This window comes from Mycteria americana, chromosome 19 (assembly GCF_035582795.1).
Source record: "Mycteria americana isolate JAX WOST 10 ecotype Jacksonville Zoo and Gardens chromosome 19, USCA_MyAme_1.0, whole genome shotgun sequence".
Classification (NCBI taxonomy): Eukaryota; Metazoa; Chordata; class Aves; order Ciconiiformes; family Ciconiidae; genus Mycteria; species Mycteria americana.
Window position 1 is genome coordinate 1271308 of NC_134383.1, and position 20913 is coordinate 1292220.

Below are 20913 nucleotides of genomic sequence, written 5' to 3' on the forward strand. Positions count from 1 at the left end.
GTGTATTAAATAGGTATGTATCTTTAGATAGATAAGGGTATATATAGTCATATGTGATATGTTTTAGTTATGTGCTAATATTTATCTACTTAGGAAGTGCAGCCAGGGCTTCTTCCTTCACCATCCTTTTGGCAAATGCCCTCTGCCGTTCTGCTCCCCGGGCAGGAGAGTCCTGAGCCAGATCCAGAGAGCCAGATTAGAGGTGAAGGCTGCCTTGACGAAGGCAGAGGGAGACCGTCAGCCATAAGTGACTCGAGGAGATTATTTGCAGGCACATGGCCAAACAAACTGCGTCCTCTGCTTGTTTCAAAGTTCAGCAGACCGTGCCAGACCTTGCCTGACGTGGAGAAAACTTTAGAAAAAGGCCCCTCTTTTAGCAGCTTTGATGTAGACATTCGCCAGGACCACGATCCACCTTTAGAAATGCGAGAAAAGCTTTGCCTTGACTCCTCTGACTCGCAGTCTGACAATTTAGAGGTTAGGCCACCAGTGCAACCTTTGCGTGTGTCGAAGAAATCCTATTCACAAGACTTTAAGAATGTCAAAACTCTACTGGAGGCCCTTGAAGACCAAATCCTACTCTTTGAGGATGAAGAGCTGCAAGAAAAGTGGAAGATGAAAGATGCAATGGGTGAGTGTGTCCAAAAGCCTGATCATCACTTCTCGGGCAGAGAGAAATCTACAGGACTGGATGGGGACGGGGAAAGAAGTCCAGGCCTATCGCAAGCCAGAGAAAAACAAAGCTTTTGCCACAGGAACAATGAAATCGCTCTCTTTGAGGCCAGTCCTACAGGTGACTGGAGTTTGCAGGAGACAGTTGATGCTCAGGAGGAGCTGAGATCCTGCAGCAAGGTGTTGGAGGGTAGAAGTAAGAGAAGAGTTCAAGATGAGGTTTTGGGTCTGTACCAGACCAATGAGACTATCAGCAGATCTGAGAGAAAGGGTTTAAAGCAGATGGAGCTGATGGAAGTAGGAGCAGATATAAAACCAGGCAGTAGCAATGGTAGGCTAGAGAGCCGCTCCGCAGTCCCTCAAGAGATCGCAGCGATACTACCCTGCTTCCAAGGGGTAGAGGCAAAGAGAGGAATCGATGTGGCTCTTCAGTCAGCAGTGGATCCTACATCAAAACATGGTTTTTCATCTGCTAAAGATGGCTGGAGAAATGATGAAGGAAGTGGTTTGATATCGGAATGTGACAGCAGTGATTCAGCCAGATCACATAATGATAATGGACCCCAGGTACTGGGGGAGAGCCGTCGCTTCTCTCCACACCGTGAGTCTGGGAGACAGAAGGATGTGCACTCCATTGCAGAAGAGCCTCTACTGCCTCATCACCTCCTGGGGTCATCCCTGGCTCAGACACTACGTCCTGCCCAGAAGTCAGAGAGGGAGCGTAGCTCCAAGGGTATGAAATTGTGCCACAGGCTGCAGGAACGTGAGAAAGGCCCCGGCCCAGAACCTGACCACGTTAGTCTTGCAGTGGATTTGTGTGGGAAATGCACTGCCCAGAAGTCTAATGGTGCTGGAGTACAACGTGAAGTGAAGAGAGGGAACGGAAGGACAGATCAAGCTCCTGGAGCATGGGGAGAGAAAGCTGCAGCAGACTTGCAGGTTGAGTGCCAGGGGAGCAACAGTCTCTGTCGGCACGTGAAAGTGGAGATGACCCAAACCAGAGAACCTGCGGGGAGTCGCAGCAAAAGAGAGGTTGGTGAAGGAGCAGGCAGGAATGAGGTAGGACTCGGTCCTTTGTGATGGCCCTTCCATTGTAAACATTTCTGGAGAACGGAGAGTGTGAAATCCTGCGTCTAAGCTAATTTTGGGGAGAAAACGGGCAAAAACATCCTGTTGGATGTCCCGTAAGCAGGTGTGGCGTTAATTTTAGTGGTTTTCCTGAAGCTCAGGAGGTAGCTTGAAAAAGCCTTTGTTTGTGGCCTTCCTTGCATAGCAAACACTGCACAACTCGCACCTTGTTTTAGTTTTGCAAGGACATGAAGTGCCCTCTGAACTCAAAACCAGGTGATGGACAGTAAATCAAGTGGGATGGCAACATCAAATACAAAATCACCTTTAATTTTGGCTCTAGGACTCTTTGTAGTAAGCCCACTACAAAGCCAGCCTTTTCCCTGGAGATCCCGCAATCTAAATTGAGGGGGAATAGCTTATTCAGCTATTTTTAGCTTAATTTTGCTGGCTGAATCTCAAGTCCCGGAGCGATCGTGCTGGTTAAGGTGATATAAGAAACCATAAGTTGCAGCCAGCTCTCCTGTATCCATGGCTAGTGCCTTGAGAAATGGACTCTGTTCCCTCTTAAATGAAAGAAAAATGGGAAGAAGTTTGACTTAGCTTTCTCAAACAAGAGAAGGACTATTCCCAGGCGTTACAGGCCGTTGTTTTGCAGGTGGGCACAATACTGACTTGTCTGAGCACAGTTTAGTCCTTGGGCTGCTGCTGCTGTGGTCTTAGGACACGAAGATGGCTTACAGGTGGGATGGGGCCCATCTAGAAATGTAATTTTTCTCCTTCTTCCTCTGTGAATAGCTGGACCATTTTGCTCGGTTTTGCCCAAACTTTTTCCCTCTGTTGCCTATAGCAGGATCCTGCCCTTCACTGGGAAGAAGGTTCCGGGTTGCTTTGTCTTTGTCCATAAGTAATTGCCTCAGTTGAATAAGAACTTACCAAATCTCCTGTTCTGAAGAAGAAAAAAAATGAACTGAAAGGTCACTGTGTGTAATGTTAATGAATTGCTTTGCTGTGCTGTTGCTGGTACCCAGCTGCGGCTCCAGCAAGTCACTAGCTCAGGTTTCTAATTACCAGCATGTGGTAGTGCTCAGTTAGCTGGTAAGAGCTATGACTATAAATATCAGATAAAGTGCAGATTACCCTGGAAGTTTTAATTAGCCCGATGGAAGTGAGTTTATCTATGCTGAAGGACAGCTAACATCCTCTGCTCCATACACGTAGCTAATGGCCATCTGTAGAAAATAACTAGTTAAGCCCAGAGTGCGTGATTTATTCCGTTACCATTGCTGTGGCAATGGCTTGGTGGAAGAAGGATCAGTGTATCATCTCCCTCTCCCCATCCCTCAGTGTGCAAGTGGATTAACTGTTTCCAGTCTGTCATCTTGTACAGACGCAGAGTACGGGAACTGTGACTTCTGAATACACACAGGCTGTGCTGAAGCAACAGCCCTTGGCCGCACTGGCACGCTACGAAGAAAATCCTGGCATGCACGTGCTTCTAGTTTAACCTGTGCAGTGTATCACAGGGTGAGACTACTTGGGTGGGGAATTCCAGGAAGTCAAACAGATCGGTCACGTTTCTGGGTAAAGATAACTTGATGTCAAGCGTGCCTTGCTCGGAGGTGAGGATGTCGGATGGCTCCCAGGGCTCTTGCTGTGCTTCGAAAGGGAGAGGTGTATTCAGGAGCTTCGTACGGGTGTGCTGCAGCAGAGCGGCTGTCTGCTGCCTGTAACTTCCACTGCTGTAAGGTGAGGAAGCAGCCTGGATTTCAGTCTGAAGAGATGGCAATTGCAGCTTGTGGAGAGTAGGAGGCTTCTGGCCATCAGAGTGGTTCCTACTTCACTCATTTTGCGCTGCGCAGAGTAGCAGGGCAAACAGAGGCAAAGCTGCCCAGGTTGCCTCGGGTGTGTTGATGTCTTCTAGAGGGTGCTGTGTGTGGGTACGTGCCCGTGTGTGAGCTAGCGTGGCTGTCGTCGTCCTCTCGCTTTGGTTTTGGAGTAATGCCTGTTGATTTTCTGAATCGCCTCACTGTAAAGTGAATCTCCACGTTCAGATGGCTCTTTGGAAGCCAAACTGCGTGAGTGAATCAAACGGCTATTCCTTAAGCATCTCATGTGCTGGTGATTGCTGGCTGTGGGGCCTCACAAGCAGTTTTTCAGCGGCGGTGGGTTCAGTATCGGCAGACGGCGTTCGCACAGGGGAGCGCTTTCTCCTTTTCTGAAATAAGGAGTGTAAGCTGTGCACCCGTGCTTTCCTGTCAGTGAGTCCCATCTGCACGCTCCAGTCCGCAGGCACCCTGCTAGCACCCGTCCAGGCGCCCCTGGGGAACCTCGCTCCGCTGCGTGGCCTCGCGGCGTCTCCGGCCGGCATCCTTCGCGCGTCGCTGAACTCGGACGCGGGGAGCTCGGTGGACTCCAGCCTTGTGGCCAAAGCAGGAACGCAGGTAAGGCTCCGTCTTCTCCGGGAACGTGCCCTGGAAAGCACGCTCCGCAAAAGGTCACAGGCACAGTGATACTTAGAAGCTTCGATGACGGTATTTGTGGTCCCTCGTCAGGTTTGGAATTCTTTTGTCTGTTAAAAAACCACTTCCCTACTCCATCTTTCACTCTGTTTCTTTTCTTTTGCTATTTCTAGGGAGCCCAGTGCTAAATTTGTGGTGAGCTGCTTTCTGCTATGTTTAGCAGATTTAGAGAAAGAATTGTTTCAATTACCATTGGGGGGAAAAAAGTCTGTTCAGTCCATTGTAGTAGAACTTTTTGATTTGTGTCCAAATGAAGCATGACATACAGTACGGATAATGTAATCTAACAAATAATATTTTCACTCAACTGTTTGCTGAGAATAAAAAAAATAAAAGAACAATTTTCTGGATGAATGTAAGACTTACAATAGTGTCGAAGGACTATTTATAGAACGTGGCCTTTGGGTCAACAAAACAAATGTGTGAAGTGGTAACAAATTGATCTTTTAAAGGAAAACAAAACAATAGCTATGCAAAACATACAAATCAACACCTTCACTGAAGGGTTTCTTCTTGCCGAGGTAAGTCTTGTCACTGGTGATTTCAAACGTTTAGTTTTATTATGGTCTTGACTGAATGAGTGTTTTGAGGCACAGGCAGGTTTGCAGATGTGCTTCTGTAGGACAGGAGCCTTTTTGGTGTGAGGGAACGCGTGGCCTCGTAAAGAATATATCATCTCCCAGCTGGACGTGGCTCTAGCAGAACAAGGGTAGCAGCGTAATCCTGAGCACCTTCTCGGAATTCAGCAGCTTCCCTGCTGCTGGCCGGTGTCTCGGTGGGTTTGTATCTCCCCTTTCTCTTCAGCTGTCCTCTCACTTCCCTTTCTTTTTGAATTCACAGCCTGCAGAGACCTGTAAGCCCACCAGCCAGACAAAGAAGTTGCTGGGCTTGGTCTGCGAAGAGAGGAGTTCCTTGAACGCTGCGGCTCTAGATAAAGGGAGAAACGAAGAGGAAGAAAGCGAGAATGAGGTAGGTTGTGTGCCTTGGCTCTTAACGCCTGTTGGTAGCCATAGTGCATGAAGCCTCAAGGAATGAAAAACTGTGGTGCTCCCCTGGTAGCAGCTGATTGACCCTGGCTGTTCCATTTGACTCTGGGCCTTAATTTGTGCTGCACTTCCTCTGTGTGGTGTTTGGTCGCCAAAAAGCATTTAATCCTGTTCTCTCCTTGTACTCCCTATAAATCAGTGTCTGCCACGACGTATTTCCAGAATGAATTGGCTGTAGGCATATTGCCTTGGCATAGTGCTCTGGCTCTGCTCCCTTATTTCACTGATTAGGAACCCCCAGTTCCTCCTGTGGGATTGCAGAGGGCAGAACTCCTCACTGTTGGCCATCTCCTTTCTTTAATGCCTTTAGAGTCTCCATGGGACAGCAAGACTGTTCAAAAACCTGCACATGGATGTCAGCGCCCTGGGAGGCAGCTTTGACTCCGAGGTAAGAATGTGGGTGATGTGAGACGGGCAGAGGAAACTGCCCAGGCAGGAGAGGAGCTGCAGCACTGGCCAGCCAGCGCCTGGGCTGGGCACTGGGAGCGTGCGGGGGACAGTGGTGTGGGTATCGAAGGCAGGTTGGTGCTTGAAGGAGAATGCTTGCGGTTTGGTAGATGGGATTTGAGGAGACAGCATCTTTGCACGGCGTGGAGCTTGCTTTCTTTCTGAATGAAGAAAGAGAGAAACTTGGAGCCACGTAGGTGTGATGGGCAAGCTGGAAATCAGCTCTTCCAAGGAACAGCAGAAAGGAGAGGGTCTCGGATCCGAGAGGTGCCACTGCGCTTGCTGTGGGAGGAAGGCTTGCTGAGGAAGAGGCACAGTTTTTTAGCATGTGTAGAAAGAAGGCTCATTCTCAGCTGCAGTTGCAATGGCGGCATTGGGGAGAGGAGAGGGGAATGTATTCTGGAAACGCCGTTCTTGCGCTGTCGCTCAGTTTCTCAAGAATCTTAGAACCTTCCATGTGGACTGCACGTGGCCGCTTTCCCGTGGCAACCTAAAACCTCTTTTCTTTCTTCTTGCACTGCTGATAAACTCCGTGGCTCAGACACAGAGCGCCAGCACCGAGTTCAGTACACGCGTGGCCTTGTGCAGACATTTTGCTTTCCCTGCGGGTGTGCGCTCTCTGCCTGTGCTTTCTTAGCACTGATCAGGCTTAAGATGACAAGGGCACAATGGGAAGCGCGTTGCAAGCAGCTCTGGTGATTCGGCCCGACTGTTTGTGCTGACGTTAATCCCTTCTCACCGCTTTGAAAATTCTGTTCCAGTATCTGAAAGGCAAATTAATTTCTTTTAAAGCGTTTTACAGTATTTCCCTTATCCTTTTCACAGCATACAAAAATTAAGCTGTAAAGTACTTTGCTGGAGAGCCCATTCACAGCACTGGGCAGAAACTGCAAAGGCTTACGCTAAAGTGGATGTGAAAAAGAAAGGCCCGACTCTCTCATCTCCGAACAACAAGCAGCCTGTCGGGGCCCAATTCGTCACTGAAATGTTAATGTGTCCGGGAACAAAGAGCCGTCGTGGCATTTCAGTGCTGCGGCAGGGCTTCGGGAATCTATTATGAAATGGCAATTGCTGCCCAGCAGCCAGGCTTTGTTAACCCAGATGGGTGATACCTTCATCCTGATATTCGTGCCCCACTGGAAAATACAATTCACGTGTAGTTCCATGAGATGGCAGTAGAAAAGCATTCCTGTGAGCGAGCCTCAGCCTGCAGCCCAAGCCGTTCTCCAGCTTCTTTACAAAACGGAGAGGAGGAAAGGATTCGTACAGCAAGCCCCACAGGGGGGAAATCTAAGCAGTAATGGGGTGAAGTGATGAAAAAACTGGCTTCATGTAGCCTGTGGATCAGGATTGAACACCTATATTCAAAGAAAGCAAGTGTGGGTCTTAGCGACTTGCTGAGATGCAAGGATGTTGGGTGAGGGTGGAGGCTGCACCAAAGATGGCACCAAAGATGGGTGTCTGGGAGAGAGGGAGGAGAGAAGGAAAGAAACGCTACCCCCCTCAGCGGGCTTTTCTGGAGTACGCTAACTGGGGAAAAGGCACTGGAAAAGAAACCCAAGTCGGATGCTGGGGAACTTGAGGTGTGAGGTTTATGTGTGGTAGTTAGAATGTACTCTTGGGAAGAGGACGTCTTCTGGGCAGCTGGGTTCGCTTGGCTGCTCGTGGGGTTAGCTCTCACCTGAACCCAGCTTTCTTGCCTTCTGAATTCCTGGGATGGAACAGTCGCTGCAGACATGTGAGACGCTGCTCTAAAATACAAAAGGGCGCTGCTGGAAGGGGCAAGAGGAGGAAAAGGTCTGGAAGCATCTCTGGGTGCCTGGGGAGAGGGTCCCACGGCAGCAGAAGCGATCCCCTGGTGCAGCGCTTGCAGCTTGGGAGGTTTAGTACTCTGCCTTCTGGGCAGGTCAATCTCTGGGTAAACGCTGGGAGTCAAGGGGGTCCTTTGTGTGGTGGGGAACTACCACGGGAGGCTGCTTTACCAGATGGAGATGTGTGAAAGGGAGCCGTCTCTGTAAATAAACATTGCGCAATACAGCTTGTGCGTTACTGCAGAGATGTATGTGCAGGAAGCGGTGCTGCTGCTTCCCGGGAAACAAAGACATCCATAAAATACCGGCGCAGGGATGACTAGTGAAAGGAGGAATGGCTGCTGCGTTCATAGCCGTGCTCTCTCCCGTGCTGGGGGAGCGTGGCTGAGGACTGCTGGAGTGAGCCACGGCTCGTGGGGAGCCCCGAGCTGGGAAGAGTCTGGCAGACCAGCCAGCTCACCGAGCTGGCCGGCAGGAAAAGCAGCAGCAGTAAAGCATGCAGAGCGTAAACAGTTTGATGTTTGGGAGTCTGGGCCTGTGGGCTCCCGAGCGTAGGCTGGAAAGCTGTTCAGCTGGAGAGCTTTCTGCTCCAGGGGTGCCTGCAGTGGGTGATACGCCGGGTCGCCTGTCACAGGTGGGTGACCCTACCAGCTCGGAAGGGTGCTGTGAGGACTTTTGCTAGTGGACGTGTTACCCCACCCACTAGGAGAACAGCAAAGCAGAGGAGGAAAACTGCGGCAGCCGGTTAGCTGATGTCGCCGAAGCTGATCTCCAGCACCAAAGGAGTCCTGCAGAGGAAGCTGGCAGCCTGAGAGAGGTGATGAGTGGCTCTGACATCACGGTTCTGCTCGCATGATGTCACTGAAGCTTTGCATGCAGTAGGCAGCTTCTGGTGTTGTGGTGTGGATCTGATAGTTGCTTGGTTTGTTTCTTTTGCTGGTTAGAGTATTATATGCATGGAGGGAGGTGTAAACCTGAAAAGCAAGGGCAAATGCTACCCAGATGAGGTCTGGCAAACCTAACCCTCTCTCTGTACTTCTGTGCCTGAGAACAGCCTGAAATCGGTGAGCAAGGGGGGAGCACGTCGCCTTTCAAAGGCATTCTGTATGCAGTATATTTTTTCCTTTTAGAGGTAGAAAGAACGTGAAATTTTTTTGTTGCAATACCGCGCTGTCAACCTGTTAAAGTCCAAAGCGGTGGCACAGTCATCCTGTTTCCTGGGATGAGTAGGATTTAGTTCTGGGGGCCGCTGCTCATGCTGACGGTTCATCTCCGGACCAGATGCCTTTCCAAAACCTGGTCCCATTGGTATCGATGTGCTCTTCTCCAGACTTACGCTGATCACTGGAAGTACTGATTTGATAGGCAGAAATTTCACATCAGTTAGTGGCACTCAGCCGCAGGTAAAATGCGTTACAGCTTGTGAAAAGATCAGCTAAAGCCACTTATAACCTGACTGGCGTGTCCTAGCTCTGAAATCCATAGAAAATCCATAGTCTGTTTTTGCATGAGGAAAACCTCCCTCCTCCTCCTCCATCCGTGTGTCCGATTGGCATAGTTCTCTCTTCTGGAGGGTTGCATTTGTGGTTGTTAAGGTGTAATGTTAACAAAAGTTTTGTCTGTGTCCGTCCTTAAAATAGGATTCTACCAGCTAAAGAAATTATTCTGGGATATTCTAGTAACTGAGGTAAACTTGCCTGGGGAGAAATCTTTTTGTGTGCACAGTATTATTGGCTACACTGGTATATTCTGTTGTGGTGTCTGCTCCTCGAAGGGAATTATCTGTGTACCGTTTTGAAGCGTAAGAATCCTGACTGATCTCATTTGGCCTATCTGTTCTTGGGCACTGTCAGATGTCCTGGAGAGACGTCCTCAGGAAAACTCTGAAACGAGCCTGTCCAGAAGGGAGCACAACTAGTGACCGGTCTTTCCAGACGCCCTAACCCCCAGATAAAAGGGAGCATAATAAGGGCTCCTCTGGAGTCACACTAAAGAAATGCCACTTGCACACCTTTTTCTGGGTTCTGGAATAAAGATGTTATCAAGGCCTTTGCAGAGCCTCGTGCGGCTGGCTAATGGTTCAGCGGCGTGTTTGTGAGCCTCTGCTAACCAGGCACCGAACTGGAAAGGGGCCATAAGCTTTCATTTATTACTCGGCGAATTGCAGGTGAGGCTCTGAACTGCACTTTTTCGGAAAGTACCCTGTGATTTGATTTCTCTGTCCTCCTCTCCAGTCTGATGGATGGCTCTCTCAGCCCTGAGAAGGTCTCTCAGACAAATGACATGCTAGGAGATGTTCTTTCAGTTTGCCGCAGCTCCGGGTTTAAAACTGACAGCATTCCAGTTGCACTTTGATAAAAATACGTTGTTAAAATATGCGGTCTGTGTACGGTACACGCTGTACACAGGATGCAGCTAATGTTTGACAAGACACCACAGCATTAATAAAACAGCGAGAAAGTAGGACGTGCTAGCAGTTTTGTTTGCATACTGATGAGGGAACCTTTTCCTGCTTCCTCCTGGCTGTGGCACTTTTTATTGTGAGTTTTGTGGGCCTCCCCACTGCTGGGAGAGGCAGTCGAACCTTTGGGTGACTAAGCTTTAACTCGGGATTGGTTTTTCCCAAGGCCAGTGGGTTCTGCCATTTTTCAGTCTAGCGTGTTAGCTAGTCACGGTCTGGTTCTGAGCGCAGAGCGGTGGCTTAAATCAGCGCCTGCTCTCAAGTTTGTCCTGCTGAAAGGTGGGATGATTGCATCCTGCCTACTCTTCTCTGGTTATAATTTCAGGCAGAAGTTAAATGTCCAGTAATAGTCTTCTGCGCATTTCCATCTCTCACTGAACAGATCCGATGTGGAAGCATAAATGGGCATACTGCAGAGCACGTAGGGTGCTCCCTGGGGCTGATGGTTCCTGCAGCAGCCACTGCTAACTCTTACCCGCTGAGGCCCTGTGAATAAAAAAGCAACAGATTAAAAAAAAAAAAGTCTGAGCCCAAGAAATGGGTGTACTTTTATCTTAATGAAGTTCCTTGTCTTTTTGAAAGGGACTGTATGAAAAGAAATCAAACTGGTCTTGAAGTCACCCAAAGCTTTGCGATTTTGCTTCTTGCTGTAGGAGAACCCGTGCTACTTCTGACCCCTGCGTCCTCCCAGAGCAGAGGTAAAGAATGTTGTAGCTATAATTGTGTTTGACTTGCTGCCTAGAAAGAGTCTTTAAAATCAAGAGGCGCTGAAGAAGGGCGAGAGTCTTCCTCGGATTCTGACGCTGCCTGCCCTCCGACTCCGGTTCAAGTCCTTCCCGGAGATGCTGACAGTAGCCTGTCTGGCCGGAACAAGGAGGAGTCCGATGGGAAACTCGCTGGGAATGAACTACTGGGCAAGAAAGACGCTGAGGTGGAAGGTGACAACTCTGCAGCTGACGAGCTGCCGCAGTCTCTGGGGGAAAGGAGCGCAGCAGGGACAGATGTGCCCAGCGGTCCTGGGCAACCTGGAGTTGCATCTCCAGCTGCTGAAGCTGCTGAGGCAGATCAGCTGGCGAGCCTGGCTGCCGCTGTCGACGCCGTGTCTGTTGATGGAAAGATAGAGAATGAAATGAGGGAAGAAGCAGCAGCTGATCTGAAAACAGACAGCAGGCTGGATGCTGGCAAAGTAAGAGACCTGCCTGCACGGGTTGGGTTTGGTGTGGAAGCTGCTGGGGCTGTTCCCGTTGCTTTGGAAGGCCCTGATTCAGGAACGCTCTTTGAGAACGTACTTGTTTTCTGTTAAGTCGGCGTCAGTGCTTTGGTAGTCAGCAGGGTGTTCCTGGGGGGGCACAAGTGCTCTGAATTCCCAGATCGGCATCTTTAGTACGGAGCTAGGAAATCAGTCTTTTATGCATATGCAAAGCAATGTCCAAAGCAACCGCCAGGCAAAAACCCTGAACTGTGACGCATGTTTCGAGTCTTGGAGGAGAAATAAGTCTCAGCTTTCAGTGCTGCCATCTGTACTAAGCAAGCAGGTTTCATAATGAGGTTCACACCAAGCCCAGCTGTCCGTGCTGCTTTGTTTCTCTCCTTCTGTTGTTTCTCTCAGCTTATGCAGAGATGGGGCAAAAGCGTAAAGTGAGCTGCCAGCTGTGATACTCGCAGCTCTGCGGAAGGATGCGACGGGGAGGCGCGAGGTCGGAGTGGGGAAGGACGGTACCTCGGGGCTGGCTCCAGAGCTGTAGCTCGAGTCCCTCGAGCGTAGTACCTTCCGTCTGCCCGCTGCCTTTCTAGCACTCTCTGGGAGGAGAGCTGGCAAGCAGCTGAGTGCAGGCAGCTGAACCAGGGTATTTGAGTGTGCAGTCTCTGGCAGGAGAACCACCATTACTGTCACAGGGTGCAGACGGGTTAACGGCCTGGCCCCTGCAACTGGGGTGCCAGACAGGCGCACGCTGTCCGCTCTTGTTCAGTGTCTTCCAGAAACGTTAATACGTGAGACCTGAAAAACGCCCTCTTTCCAATCTAGCTTCCTTCCTGCTGATTTTGATGATTTTTCTAGTTCCATTGATGTGTCATGTCTTTAAGAAATGATAAGCTATAAAACAGCCTGGAAAACACTCTGTCCTGAAAAGCTTAAAGTTGAAAGCTTTGCTCTTACAAACACTTACCTGCATGCTTGCTTTACACGTCTAGGTAGTTCTGCTGCAGTCAGCGGGGCTACAGGGGTGTTCGCATTGAACGGTTACGTACCGTTTCACGACGGCTGGGAACGTAGGAGTCCTCGCTGCAGTTGGGCATGGCAATGTGTACTTCTGAAGTCCTTTTAAGATCATGGTACTGCCCTGTGTGGGTTTACCCATTTGTGTGGTGGGCTGGGGAGTTCTCAGAGCTGCAGAGATCCTTGCAGAAGGAACAGAGGACAGTAAGCAAGTGCCCTTTATCAGGGATATTTGAAGAGCACTTCTCTGCCCTCCCCGGTCCCATCTCCTGCCCTCCTTCCCCAGTCCTTTATCTCTGAGAAGTGGTGTTTTGTGCTTGTCTTGTGGGTCACACCCTTAGTGTCTTTCCTGTGATATTCAATCACCTTTTCTTCCCTACGTTAGAGAGGCCAGATTTGTCTTCCCCGTATCAGTTGTCATCTTGTTGGAAGTGCCTAGGTGAAGCTGCAGGGGTAAGACATGTACAGGCTGTAATGCGTATCTCCTCTCAGCTTTCAAAGGCATCTGAGACCAGCGACTGTGGGGAGGACTTGCAAGTTTCTAACCGCTCGGACCGTGAGCTGATTCAGCCTATGGTGAGTCACTAAAAGCTCCTTGTCCCTTGGGTGTGGGCTTTGTGTTCCTCTGGGAACGGGCAGCCAGTTAATGCTATGCCCGCCTCTTGCAGTCTAACTGCCTGACTCCTTAACTGCTAAGCAATGACCTTACAGCTGTGGCACGGGCCAGCAATGTCATCCTGCGCTTAGCAGGTTCTGTCTGTGGGCGAGGTAATATCCCTGGAAAAGTAGGTCACTTAGAGCTGGGACTGTACTCAGATAATTGCAAAAGGGAAGATAATAAGCAACGTAAAAATTGTGCTTTAAGGGACTCGGCAGCTTTTTCGAAGGGGAGTCTGTATGGCCGGGAGACCTGGCTCCTGAAGATCCCAGAGGGAGAACGTGCGGGAGGGTAGCCCTGAGAGCGGGGGGAGATGCCCATCAGCATCTCTTCATCTCCACAGGAAAATGCCATTGCCATCTGCCAGTGGGAGCAGAGGCAGCATGGCCAGCAAATGGCTGAGAATATCATTATTTATCGGTGGTAGTACAAGCCTGTGTGTTGGCAAGGGGCTGCCGCCTCAGACAATACCTTGTGTAGCGCTCGCTTGTGAGCGTGTGTGCGCACAGACGCGCACGCTCCGTGTGCGCAGCCAAGTGCGAGGACCCCCAGAGACTCTGCCAGGAGGGGGAATGATCTCGGAGAGTGAATAGCTGGTGGGCAACTCGCAGGAGCTGACTTTTAGGAAAAATCTCAGGAAACCTGCAGCAGTATCAGAAATGAGAGCAGTAGAGGCTGGGGAAGATCTTGCTCTGGACGTACCATGTCACCCCTGCCGGCTGTGGTCGATGGCACGGAAGCGTGCACTGGTAGTGTGACGGAGCTCACCGCCCTGCAATCCCACGATGTCCTCCCTGTGCGGCATTGCGGTCCCCTGGCCTCGCGGGGAGGGTTTCCTCGGGACCATCAGTGAAGGGAGCCTCTGCGCTGCACGCTCCCGGTGGCCAAGCCCCTAGGAAACCCTGATTTACTGAGCACCCCTGTCTGCCGTCATCCCAGCAGGTAGCTCTGCATAAAGCACCTTGCGTGCCTGTGCCTCTGCACCTTGGGAGAGAGAGAAAACCCAGCGCGCTGCTGGTGAAGCCGCTGACGGAGCCGTCTGTCTGCAGTACAGATATGACCTATGCTTGGATGCGGGCCTGAGTCTTTGTGTAGCCATCTCCTATGTCCTGTAAACCTTTCTGATTGTTCAAATATCTAGTTCTACAACAGACTTGCTGCCAGTGGGATGGTGAGTGTGGATTCCAAGCTGTGTTAGGATTTTGGCCTAATCTGTCGGCATCTCAGGTAAAACCTGTGCACGGTCATAGGACACTGATCCTTTTCTACTTTCTTCTTTAGGACTTGGGTTTCCAGAGTCGGCTTTCTGAGCAGGTACTGGACGTGGGGGTTCTGTCTCCTGTTTTGGACAGCCCCATGTGCAAGGTAGGTGCTATATGTGACCAGGGACTGATCTGTGAATAGGCAGGGTAAAATACTGTATTGCGGTGCACTGATCGCAGGATGATGGTATCGGCGTAAAGGCTTTGCGGAGGCAAACAGGAGCGACGTGTGAAGTGCGGCACGGGATTAGAGCAGCATTACTAGTGCGTTGTTTTTTCTGCAGAGATGAGGTGCAGGTAGCTACACAAAGAACATACCCTTGGAGTAGAGGGGACTTGTGAGGGGTGCACGCATGCAAGCTCACGCATGTGCTTTCCCTGCCCCAATACAAGTGTAGATAAACGGCTTTCCTGGGGAATGGTGGGAAGCAGAATCTATTTTACTTTTTTCTTTTGTGAGTATATTTGTCCATTTCTGTCTTTTAAGCGGATGGAAAGGATTTGTGTAACAGAACACAATAGCATAAATGGGGAGAAAAGGAGGGTAACTCCCTCTGACAGATTTTGGTATAGGGAAGCTTATTTTTAAGCATTTTGTTGTCTTGCCTGCTTACATGTAGGGGGGAAAATAGGCTCCTTTCAGCGAGTCTGGCGTATGAAGGCGTGCATGTAAGCACGCGCGTGTCTGTGCTTCCCATATCGTGTTAGCCCGGGACGTAGCTATGATCGGGCAGTTCTGACTGAAGAAGATTGCTGTGCATCCTGAGGTTTGATCCTTGTCTCCTCACACGTTACTGAGTTGGCTTCCTCAGCCCCACGCTGCTATCGAGCCCCCTCGGGTACCTCTCTCCTGCACCGTCTCGGCTCCGCAGTGTGTTGGCTGGAAGAGCGTGCCGCACGGTGCGGCGGAGGGTCGGGCTCCAGCTGGGGTTACTCAGCCTTGCTCTGATTGTAAGCGAGTTGATCAGCTGCGCTGGAGGAGACCTCGAGTGGCACACTCGCCACCTGTCCAGCAGCGAGGAGCAATCCAGTTTGTAAGGTTGTGTCTGGAGAATACACCTGTCCTCTTGTGCCTAATAATGAGCGTAATCAGATGTGAAGGGAAAACAAAACATATGCCTGCTGTGTTCTCCCCCTCTCCCTCTTGCTGCAGCACGATCATTGTGCATACAAATGTCTTGTTGGAGCAGCCGCGCTTTGAGTTTATTACAGCCCTGTCTTGAGGAGAGGGGCGGATGTGAAACGGTGCTCCCTGCAGAACTGCCGCTGCTCTCTTGTGTCAGCAGACGGAGGCTAGTCTGAAACGGCTCTGGCTGGTAGGAATGTCTTTACTTCACGTTGTGAGCTTGCCGTGCTTTGAGTATATTGGAAAAATACTCTGTTTTAAAAAAAGACCACCTCTGTCAGCTGCGTGAGCACAGTATTGGAGGGTTTGGGTTAGCGTGTTTTGGCAGGAGCCGTGGTAGCTTGCAGGGGCCGTGTGGGCTGCTTCCTGCCAGACCTGGCTTCTCTGCTGGCAGTGGGGAGGCTGCTCCTTTCACCCTTCGCTTAACAGGCATTTAAAGTGCTGGCATCCCGCTTTGCTGGCGCTGCTGCTGTGCGGAGGGTGACAGCGCTGAGGAGCTGGAAGCAGGCATGCGATCTAAGCTGATGCGTGCTGGAGATGGTGGAGATCCTCCTGCTGAGGTCCCTTGGGAACGGTGCTGTGCAGAGGGAGGAGACGGCCTAGTATCTGTCATCCTGCTTTCCCGTGGCCACAAGACTGGCTTTGTGTGGTGAGCGTGTGAGATTTCCTCTGTGGGATGCAGCCTGGCATTTAAGCAGGACAGAACATTAAGCTGCTTGCAGTACTGGGACTGCTGGGGATGCTGAGGCAACAGGAGGGGCAAGGCTCTACGGTAATTTCACAGACAAGGCTTAAAATCAGCCCTGGTTCCCTGCAGGCGGGTGCTGTCTCTGCTTTCTCAAATGAGTCCAGAGATTCCTGCAGCCGGTGATTTCTGGGGAGGGTCTGCCCTCCTGGGAGGGCGTGTTGGGCAGGGGTGCAGCGCTGGCCCCGTGCGTGGGCTCAGCAGCATTACCCTGTGACGGGTTATCCCTCTTCCCAGGAAGATCTCGTTCTCCATTTGCCTGGCTTCTTTCCTTTCCCAGGCAGCAGTGACGGAGCCCGTTTTGAGCCAGGAAACATTTGCTGAGCTCCTCAGTTCTCGGGAATTGAAGTCATTATTTACACTGGGGCAGGAGGGAGGCTGGGAGGGGGAGCTGCCTGGGAGAGCTCTGACCAGGCTGATGTGATGGAAGGTGACAGCACTTGCAGGGAGTCCTTCTGCTGTTTGCTCCACTGAACACTTGCTTAAATTACTGCTGTTTTAATTCCGTGTTACTTTGGCCCTGCTCCACGGTACGCTCCCGCATGGCAAGGGCTGAGCTCACCTGCTGTTTCTGTGGTCCCCAAGAATTTATGAACGGGCTACTCTTCTGGGGACCAGAAACCTCCGCAGGGAGGATGAGCCCTTCCTGCTTTGTCACGTCGGGCCGACAGCTTGGAGAGGGAAGTTCTTCCCCTCCCCAGGTGAACTGTGCAGTGCGTGTTTGTGTGCGCCTGCTGCGGGGGCAGAGGTGCCTGGGAGCTGGCGGGTGGGAGAAGGAGCAGCTGACTATTTCATATCCAAATATTTGCTACTCATATTTCTATGCTATTCATATTTTACTATGTCATAAATAAGCCAACTGAAGTTGCTCAGTGTGTTACCGCGGGGGCTGGCTTCCTTAGCAGCACCCAGCTGATGTGTTCCGGAGTGAGCAGTCAGGAACGCCCGGGTAGGTGCGACTGGGCGTATGCTGCTCATCACCGCCTGCCTGAGAACCAGGGTCTGAGGCAGGACCCCGTCCTGTTGTGATTGCGGCCACAGCCAGTACGCCTATCCGTTTGCGCTATGGCCACGGCACGCTGTTTCACTTTTGGGTGTGTGACATTCCTGTTTGTTTTAGGAGGCTTTTTTGTCCTACGCTTTTTGGGGAGTTTAGTGTTACTTGGATATCCGAGACGATCTTCAGGAAAAAAACCCAACCTGTGTCCAGAGCACTGAGTGAAAACGCAACCTCCGGACCATAACCTAGCACAACCTGGAGAGCTGAGCTCCTGGGCCTCTCGGTTGTGCTGCTGGAACCGTTCCTGCGAGGCGTTCCGGTGATGTTTTGAGGCCCTTGGTTGCCTGCAGGAGCGGAGGCCGGCACATCCAGCTGGGCATGCCGGAGCAGCCTGTGGGTGCTGTTTGTTCAGCGCTGATGTGCTGGACCAGAGCAGCGCTGCCCTTCAGCAGAACCCCCGTAAGGTCCTGAGAGGCTTTGATGGCGAAGGAGCCAGCAAACTCCACACTGTTTGCTTTTACCTGCAGGCCCAGGAGCTGGGAGAAGAGGAAAAAGACCAAAGCAAAGCCAGTATAGAGGAAGAGCAAAGCAAAAGAACAAAAGCTGCTGAGAGGTATGGTACCGACAGTCAGAGCAACAAAGGAGGTGTAGACAGCTCTAGCTCCGGATGACTTTCCTGTCTTGTCAGCCCCAGCTCTGCTCTGGTCGCTGTAACCTGTACAGGCGTCCCCTGTAGAACACCCTGAGATGCTGCGGCTTCTCACAGGGTCTTTCCCGCTAAACCTCTCACTTCTCCTGCCACCTCCTTAGTACTGTCCTAGCAGATTTCAGCTTTGTTTCGGCTTCTGGCTGGGTAGGCAGCAAAACGGCCTGCCTTTCATTTCCTTGCGACTGCCCCAGGTGTAGAGCGGGCTTCTCTTTCCCTTACAGCTAGCTGACTTTTCTCTAAGGCTCTGAAAGTCACGCTCTTGCCAAGACGGTCTGAACCTGGTGAAGTTGTGTGGTGTGCCCTGTGGCGTTTAACCGTGGAAGGTGTAGCCACCGGCCGTTGCCCGATGACAGACCTTTCTGGTTCTGAGGCAGCCCCCAGTCTCGCGCTGGTCAGCACTGGTCCTGCTGGGCTGCCAGCCCTTCACTGGGCAGAGCCTGTAGCTGAAGGCTCCCGGGGCCAGCCTGGTGCCTGTTACTGGTGGCAGGAGAGTCCAGCTGCAGTGTGAACAGTTCTCTTCCACTTCCTTCTGTAGCGGTGGCCTAGAGCAAGTCGCTGGGTGACCAGGTGCAAGCATTAAGCTATTTTACAGCCTGGTACATGGACAACTCACTGGAGCGCACCAGCTGTTAGCCCAAGAGCAACGCTGGTTTCCAGACCCTTAGTTACTGCGAGGACTAGATTGTCTAGGGGAGCTATTTTCAGCCTGTGCGTGGCAACTTGTTTAAAACAGTTGAAAGACTGCGCTGAGCAGTGAGCTCCGTGCTCTCTTGGGCCCCTCCCCTCCCTCTTCGAGGGCTGCGGCATGTGGCATTTATAGATGAATCGTGTCAAAACTCTTAGCTTCTGCCCAGAGTTACATATACTCTGGGGCACTGGGAACCAGGAAGCTGTTGCCTGTGCCAGGAAAACTTGTGAACAGAAGAAGCTGCAGTCCATGTTAATGACTGGCTGCGTGCACCTGGGATTTGCAGCCTTGTTCTTAGAGGAGCTGTTCGTGTGAAGGTCCCCGAAAATGTGTTCTGCCCGCAGGAATTGTCTCCTTATCGCTTGGTACCTGCTTCCCAGCCGCGCATCCTCTCTTTCTCTCTGCCTGTAAAGCTAGCTCGTGCTTGCCTTGTCTCTCTTCTCTGTACTTCCAAGATGAAGTAGGACTGTAGATGTAAACATGCCTGCCAATATTTCCGTCTGTAATTTGGACAACAGTGAGAGTATTGCTAATAGGGCTGACTTATCTTGGGGAAATTCTCGAAGACTTGGAGAGAGAGGGGGATAATCCAGGGAAGGGATTCAGCGTTTTGAGACAGACCCCCATGAAATCCTCAGCTGCCTGTTAGCCTGGCAGGGCTCGAGGTGGTGGGAATGGTTTGGAGCTTTGCTGTGCCTGTGGCAGCCCCACGTTGGACAAACGGGCCCCGTTGGCAGGCATGGCTTGGTGCCCATCTGCGTCAGCTGCACACTGCGTCTTCCCTCTGTCTTGTCTACCTGCGGCAGCCGCTAGAATCTCATCTGTGCTAATCTGGTCTTCTGTTACCTTTTTTGTGCTGCAAAGTGAGAGGGATCAAAGTGCTTGTGAAACATCCGAAGAGAAGTGTTTTGCTTTAGAAAATCCCGGTCGGGAGGAGGCCGTGGCCCAGGAGCCGGAGGAGGGATCGCTGGATAGCCTAATCGATCTGGAGGAGCTTGCTGCCCCGCAGAAAGCGTAAGGGCTTCAGTTAAGTCCCCGGTGTTGTAAGCATAACAGCTTTTGTCCTTTTGTTCCCCTTTGTGGTGTTTGAAGTTGGCGTGTGAAGCCGGCGCACTAGGAGATGCGGTTTGGTGGGCACAGCAGAGCTCGAAGAGCTCTGTATGCAAATCCAAGCAGCTGTTTCGCTGGCAAGAGTGCCAAGCGAACAGTCTGTACCGGGGAGGGTGAGAACAGCAGCTCGGCCCTTGGGGTCTGAGGCACAGGACTCCGTGGTAGGGAGAAAGAGCTGTTTGCTTTGTACTCGGAAAAGCCTCCTTCTTACCAGTGTCGCTAACAGGGCTGTAAGCGTTCACCCTCCTTTGACAAACGCTTTCACGCGGACTCCCGAGTTCACGTGCTGTGAGTGGCGTGGAGATCGGGGGGGAACAACAAAAACCCAACAAATCACCCCATTTTACAGTCACTGGGAACATTGGTTGCTTTGAGATAATAAGGTCAGAGCGCAGGATGGCAGAGCTCAGGTTTCCTGCAAAAGCCAGTGGTCTATTGCTGTACTAAATTGATGGTCTTTGCAGATATGTACCCGCAGTTCCACTGCGATAGAAGATCTCAATAGAAGCGGTTGTGCTGATTTTGCTTTCTGTGTCAAATGACAGATCAGCAGATGCAACTGGAAAAAATAGGCAGTGTCTCTCAGGACAAAGTGGTGGAGAAGCAATCTTTGATGCGGAGACCAGCACAGTATCTCCCTTTTTCTATTAGGAACTGTGTTGAGTTGTGTAAATACGTGTGTTGGCTGGATCTCTTTTTAAGCCAGAACTGGGGCGAAAGGAAGAACATGATAGCAAGGCAGAAGTGGCTGAATTGCTTTGCAGAGCAGCCTGATAAAGGACACCTTCTGCAGGCATCTCTGCAGTTGGCCCAGAGCATGTAGCATTATGGGGGAGAGCGAGTGAAGCAAGATTTTTCCAGAACCCAGCTACTCTTTCCTCTGTCTTGCTCTTTTTGCGAATGGCTGCAGAAGTGACCTTTTCTCTTTTGACTCAAGGCTATATTACTGGGGCTGTTATTTCCCTGATTCCTGGTAAAACAGAAGTCCCTCTGCCTTGCGCTAGCAGTCTCGGAGCATGACGAGACCTTGCTGCTCCAGCTTTCACTAGCAAAGAATAAACATTTTTTTCCTGGACTAATCTTCATTTTCTCCTCCTTCCCCTTCAGCCTCTCTCAGACCTTATAATTTTGCTGCTCTCTGTCTGAAAAAACTTAATTAGAAACAGATTGGTTTTGAATTTTTGGAGCGCTTAGGGCTTTCTGTTGCCTAGAGCTGGCAAACTCCCAGCACACTTTAGATTGCAATTGCAGAAAAATACCTGGTCCATCAGAAGCGCGCTGCCAATCCCCGGGCTGCAAACAGGTACCGATGGCATCTGCTTTTGCGCCTGGCAGCCCTAGCCAGGGTGTCCGAGCTGCTAGGTCCTTCA

General features: G+C 51.1%; 1 protein-coding gene across 4 annotated transcripts in view; it reads left to right on the top strand.

Annotated features, from left to right (window-relative positions):
• CEP164 (centrosomal protein 164) overlaps nt 1-20913 on the top strand; it is a 40566-nt gene that overhangs the window by 4601 nt on the left and 15052 nt on the right. For 2 of the 4 annotated variants that reach the window (XM_075520988.1, XM_075520987.1), the window contains 7 exons: nt 4026-4184; nt 5103-5231; nt 5619-5696; nt 12738-12821; nt 14185-14268; nt 17564-17649; nt 19298-19447. In XM_075520988.1, the coding sequence (XP_075377103.1) occupies nt 4026-4184; nt 5103-5231; nt 5619-5696; nt 12738-12821; nt 14185-14268; nt 17564-17649; nt 19298-19447 (770 nt within the window). Of the gene's footprint in view, nt 1-165; nt 1732-4025; nt 4185-5102; nt 5232-5618; nt 5697-8272; nt 8384-10769; nt 11214-12737; nt 12822-14184; nt 14269-17563; nt 17650-19297; nt 19448-20913 lie in introns of all 4 variants that reach the window. The other 2 variants (XM_075520990.1, XM_075520989.1) reach the window with 2 other exon arrangements.